The sequence below is a fragment of the Arachis ipaensis genome, chromosome B08, assembly GCF_000816755.2.
Source record: "Arachis ipaensis cultivar K30076 chromosome B08, Araip1.1, whole genome shotgun sequence".
NCBI classification, from domain to species: Eukaryota; Viridiplantae; Streptophyta; class Magnoliopsida; order Fabales; family Fabaceae; genus Arachis; species Arachis ipaensis.
The window spans coordinates 107218612-107224724 of record NC_029792.2 but is presented as its reverse complement, the minus strand read 5'-3'; the positions used below and the strand labels follow the sequence as shown (position 1 = coordinate 107224724).

Sequence of the window (6113 nt, the reverse complement as noted above, 5' to 3'; positions counted from 1 at the left end):
AATCTATAAAGATTGTTATTCATAATGAAAAGTTAGTGTTTAAAAGTAATTATAATGATATAAATTACATACGTATATATTATTTTAGAAAAAAATCACATACTTATAGATAAAATTATTGAAAAGAAGGGGATTAGGTTAAAAACGAAGTTAAAAAAGCTATTTAATAGTTTGCCTACTTATATGGATTATTTTATACGATATAGATATTGACCCTTAATAACACTAATCGCATCCGAACTTAAATAAAGGTCTTAATCAATTTAGATTTTGCCAAAATTAAGTTTATTTAAAAAAATTTTGCATGATAATATATTAATAAAAAAGGTACATTGAAAAAGAATTTAATAAAAAGGAATTAAGTGATTTTTTTTAATATCTCTAATTGATGTATTGTCTGCAGTTATTTATTATGATTATTATCGCGCAACACACAAAAGATTGAGAGTTTAGGAATTTTGAATTAGGATTTAGGATTATAGTTTACATTTTAGGATATAAGATTTAGGGTAAGGATTTAGAATTTTTTGGATTACGATCTTAAGTTCAGTGATTTACTATCTATGATTTAGTATTTATGCATTAGGATTTGCATATAGAATTTAGGATTTAAGAGTTACGTCTTAGGAGTTTTTTAGTTTAGGATATGTGGTTTTTGGATTAAGATTTATAATTTAGAGTTTAGTAATTATAGGTTCAAGATTTAAGATTTTTTGAATTATGATTTATGGTTGAAAAATATGATTGGTGCATAAAGATTAGAGTTTAGTGTTTTTTGGATTACAGTTTATGGTTTATATTTAGGAGTTAGTGTTTTGGGTTTATTATTAAATTTTAGGTTAAGAATTTTTGAATTAGGATATGTGGTTTATGGATTAGGATTTAAGAATTAGAGATTTAGGATTTAGTGTTTAAACTTTAGCTTTTTTAGATTAGGGTCTAAGATTTAAGAATTAGAGTTAGTGTTAAGGATTAGAAATTAAGATTTAAATGTTTTTAGATTAGAATTTAGAATTTAGGGTTTAAAGTTTTGACATTAGAGCTTAGGGTTTATGATTAATGTTTAGGATTTAGGATATAGAATTTTTAAATTAGGATATGGGACTTATAAATTAGGATTTAGAATTCAGAGTTCAAAAATTAAGAATTTAGAATTTATGGTTTTTGAATTAGGAATTAGAGTTTGTGTTTAGGAATTAGGATTTAGTATTTTTTTTAATTAGGATTGTGTGTTTAAGTTTTAGAGTTTAGGTATTGGGGTTTTAAATTTACTATTTGATACGTTATCTCAAACCTCGGCCGCCCGAAAAACTCAGCAAGTGAGCAACCTAGATCGGCCTCACGCCAACTGCCCGATAAGCTCGGCACTCAGGCCGATAAGCTCGGCCTCACCCCTTCGAAAATAAGAAACGTGCTCAAACACACCTAAAACAGAAATATCATAATCAACCTACAAACTAGGACTTATCCACAATAAACGGTAAAACAACTCCTATAAAGCCGAGCTAATATCCTCGGCCAAAAGTCAGGTTCTCTCACTCTCAATCTTCTATTTCTTACTTTGATTGATTTAAGATCCTTATTGACTTGAGTGTCGGAGTATCTTCTGCAGGTATTCCCGCTGCGGTGTTTTATTCAGGCCGACGTATAGCTCTTCCTCTCTGACGACCATTTGCTCGGAGCAGCTAAAGCTCGGCCATCCCAGTGTCAGGACGAAACACTTGGCGCCCACCATGGGGCCCGAATATATCTGACCTCACCATCCATTTTATTTAGTATCTTACTCTATTTTGCAGGATTCCTTATCCTCGGATATGGCTGACAACGGGAACCCCCAACCCACACAGGCAGAGCTCTTAGCTCAGATCGCCGAGCTCCAGGCGGAGGTACGGAAGATAGCTGAGCTCTCTGCACAGAACAACGGAAAGCACGAAGGAGAAAGCTCTAAAAGCTCGACGCAGGGCAATGCAGATCCCCTGAATATCACTCCACCAAAGGAGAAGCTCACCCTCGAAAACCCCTTTTCCGACGAGATCACTAAGTTCCAGATGCCGAAGAACTTTGTATTACCTACAGCACTGGAACCGTACAAGGGGTTCGGTGACCCCCGAGCTCATATCAAAAAGTTCCAATCCATGATGTTTTTTAATGGCGCTAACAATGAGCCTGTACTTTGCCGGGCTTTTCCTACTTATCTTGATGGTGCTGCACTACTGTGGTTTTCTAAATTGTCTGCAGGTTCGATCTCCTCCTTTGAGGAACTGGCGAGATCCTTTATTGATTACTTTGCTGCATCCAGAATTTATGTCCATGGATCAAACTACCTAGGCACAATCAAGCAGGGCCAACATGAGAGTTTAAAGAATTACATGACCAGGTTTTCCGAGGCTACCATGGAGATCCAAGACTTGGATCCGGCTGTCCACCTTCATGCTCTCAAGGCTGGCCTCCGACCAGGCAAATTCCGAGAAACCATTGCGATAACAAAACCAAGAACACTAGAGGAGTTCCGAGAGAGGGCTGTGGGTCAAATGGAGATTGAAGAGCTCCGCGAGGCCCAAAAACCGGATAGACAACCACAAAAGAGGGATGAGGAAAAAATATTCCGATCACCAGGCAACAAGGATACAAAGAAGCCTTTCAAGCTCACACCAAAATACAACAGGTATACCAGATTCAATACCAAGAGAGAGAACATCATAAAAGAAATTCTGAATGCCAAAATCGTGAAGCCACCAGCTCGGACAGGAAACTACCAAGACCAAAGGTTTGTGGATAGGAGCAAGCATTGCGCCTTCCACCAGAAGTTCGGCCACACAACGGACGACTGCATTGTCGCGAAAGACCTTCTAGAAAGGCTGGCGCGACAAGGACTTCTTGACAAATACGTCGAGAGCCAGAAAGCCAGAAGAGCAAGCTCGGACAGGGAAGGAAACAAACAAACAGCGACAGATAAGAACAAAAAAGAGCAAACAATCCCTGATCCACCAAGAGGCATCATCAGCCACATATCAGGAGGATATGCAGGCGGATGTGAAACAAGCTCGGCCAAAAAACGAAGTTATAGGGCGATGTTGGCGATCGAAGGAACCCTGCAGCCAAAGAAGGAGGAAGACCCAGATGTCACTATATCCTTCAATCAATCAGACTTCAGATCGGCAAGCCCTAACCTTGACGACCCAGTGGTGATTTCCATCCAGGTCAGAGAGCTGTTGGTAAGAAAAACACTGCTAGACCCAGGTAGTAGCGCTGATGTCTTATTTTATTCTACCTTTAAAAAGATGCAATTGTCAGAAAAAATGATACAGCCCTCCTCGGAGAAAGAGTCCCCATCATAGGACATATATGGCTGAGGACTACAATGGGAGAGACCCCTATGTCAAAGTCCATTGATATTCAATACTTAATAGTAGACTGTTATAGCCCTTATAATATTATAATCGGGAGACCCGCCTTGAATATATTCAGAGCGGTGGTGTCCACATTACACTTGTGTGTTAAGTTTCCGGTGCAGGAAAACAAGATAGCTGCAGTTTACGCCGACCATCAAGAAGCTCGGCAGTGTTACAATGCGTGTCTAAAGCGAGACCATGCGAATGAGATAACTCGGCCCCAGGTCCAATCCATACACAGCTCGGATGACGCCACAGTGTTAGTCGATCTCGACCCAAGAGAAGACCTCGGCGACAGACCTCGGCCAATGGACAACCTTCACAAACTAACACTAACAGCAGACGAAAAGCAATACACACACATCGGAGAAGCACTAGAAGGGAATGAACAAACAAGACTTGTGCACATACTGCGCCAAAATGCCGACCTATTCGCATGGACACCAGACGACATGCCAGGAATAAGCCCAGAAGTCATCTGCCACAAATTGGCAATTGACAAAACAGTTCGACCAGTGGCACAAAAGAAGAGAAACCTCGGAGAAGAGAAGAAACAAGCAGCACTTGAGGAGACCAAGAAGCTCCTCACGCAGGTTTCATCAGGGAAATTCGCTTCACCACATGGCTATCAAACGTGGTAATGGTAAGAAAAACTTCAGGTAAATGGCGCATGTGCGTCGATTTTTCAAATCTAAACAAAGCTTGCCCTAAAGATGCATACCCATTACCTTGCATTGATAAGTTAGTTGATAATGCTTCTGGTTTCAAAGCTTTGAGTTTTATGGATGCATACTCTGGTTATAACCAGATTATGATGCACCCAGAAGACCAAAGCAAAACAGCGTTCATAACAGAACATGGCAATTTTTGTTACAAGGTAATGCCTTTTGGCTTAAAGAATGCAGGTGCGACATACCAAAGATTAATGAACAAAGTATTCCAACAACAGATAGGAAGGAACGTGGAAGTCTATGTAGATGATATGGTGGCAAAAACGCCTGCGCAAGGGTCACACTGTGACGACCTTATAGAAGTCTTCAACCAACTCCGAGCATATAACATGAGGCTCAACCCAGACAAATGTGCTTTCGGAGTCCAAGGAGGGAAATTCCTTGGCTTCATGCTAACCTCAAGAGGTATAGAAGCCAACCCAGAAAAATGCAACGCAGTACTGACCATGACAAGCCCAAAAACAGTAAAAGAAGTCCAGCAATTAGCAGGCAGAATAGCCGCCTTATCACGATTCCTACCTGCAGTGGCAAACCGATCTTATCATTTCTTCTAGATGTTCTCTAAGGGAAAGAAATTCACATGGACAGACGAATGTGAAAAGTCCTTCACGGAACTCAAACAGCTCTTAACGTCACCGCCAATACTCCAGAGACCAGAGCCAGGTAAGCCGTTGTACCTATATTTATCAGTATCTAACCATGCCATAAGCTCGGTCCTAGTGATGGAAACAGGAAAACAGCAAAACCCAGTATATTTCATAAGCAAGGTCTTACAACCAACAGAAGCAAGGTATCCGAAGATAGAGCAGCTAGCACTGGCGCTAGTCACCACGACAAGAAGGCTACGACATTACTTTCAAAGCCACACAATCATAGTATGAACAGACGAACCACTAAGGCAAATATTAACCAGACCCGAGCTCGCTGGACGTCTATTAAAGTGGTCAATCGAGCTATCCGAGTTTGACATTAAGTACGAGTCGAGGAAAGCCCTGAAGTCACAAGTGCTCGCTGACTTCGTGTCGGAGATGACCAATGAGACCCAACACACAACAGCCAGCTGGAGCATACATGTAGACAGAGCATCAAACAAAGAAAAAGGTGGAGCTGGGGTACTGCTAAAAGAGGGAGAGAAAGTGATAGCCGAGCAATCACTACAATTCCGATTCAATGCAAGTAACAACCAAGTAGAGTATGAAGCTTTGCTAGCAAGACTGAAGCTAGCCCAACAACTCAGAATACCCCAGATAACAGTCTTCTGTGACTCATCACTTGTAGTACATCAAATCAAGGGCGAATACCAGGTAAAAGATCCTTTGTTAGAGAAATATTGGTGGTGCGGTAATTTACAACCACACTTACTTACCGGCAAGTGCACCGGGTCGTACCAAGTAATACCTTACGTGAGTAAGGGTCGATCCCACGAGGATTGATGGATTAAACAACAATAGCATTTGATAGAATTAGTTAGACAAATAGAAAATAGTGTTGAGATGCAGTATAAAAGACATTAAACAATATAAAAAATATTAAAGATAGGCAGATAAATAAGTTGGGAATAAAATATGGAGAAAATAGTTAAGGTTTCAGAGTTATCTATTTTTCCGGATTAACTTTTCTTACTAACTAATTTAATTATGCAGGATTTAATTTATGGCAAACTGTATGTGACTAGACCCTAATTCCTTAGACCATCCTAGTCTCTCCTAAAATTCCTTAACTGCCAATTCCTTGGTCAATTAATTCCAATTAGAGGGTGATAATCAATTTCTAGTTTATATGCCACAAAAACTCTAATTACCCAAAAATGAAAGGATTATATGTCACGTATCCTGTTAAATCCAGATAATTAAAATTTAAGAGAAATTATATTCAAGCTGTTGTTCAAGTAAAGAGCTTTTCCAAGTTTTACAAGAACTCAAATAGAAAGAGGGTCATACTTCCGTTCCACCCAAATTCATAAAATAAAGAGCGAAAACAATTCTTAAAT

At 39.6% G+C, this 6113-nt stretch overlaps 1 protein-coding gene across 1 annotated transcript; it reads left to right on the top strand.

Annotated features, from left to right (window-relative positions):
• LOC107611351 lies at nt 1815-3338 on the top strand. The gene has a single exon (XM_016313288.1). It carries the CDS (start codon nt 1815-1817, stop codon nt 3336-3338), a length of 1524 nt encoding a protein of 507 aa, XP_016168774.1.

What these genes read in the sequence shown, in the direction of transcription:
- LOC107611351 (XM_016313288.1), top strand. Translation starts at nt 1,815, where the DNA reads ATGGCTGACAACGGGAACCCCCAACCCACACAGGCAGAGCTCTTAGCT.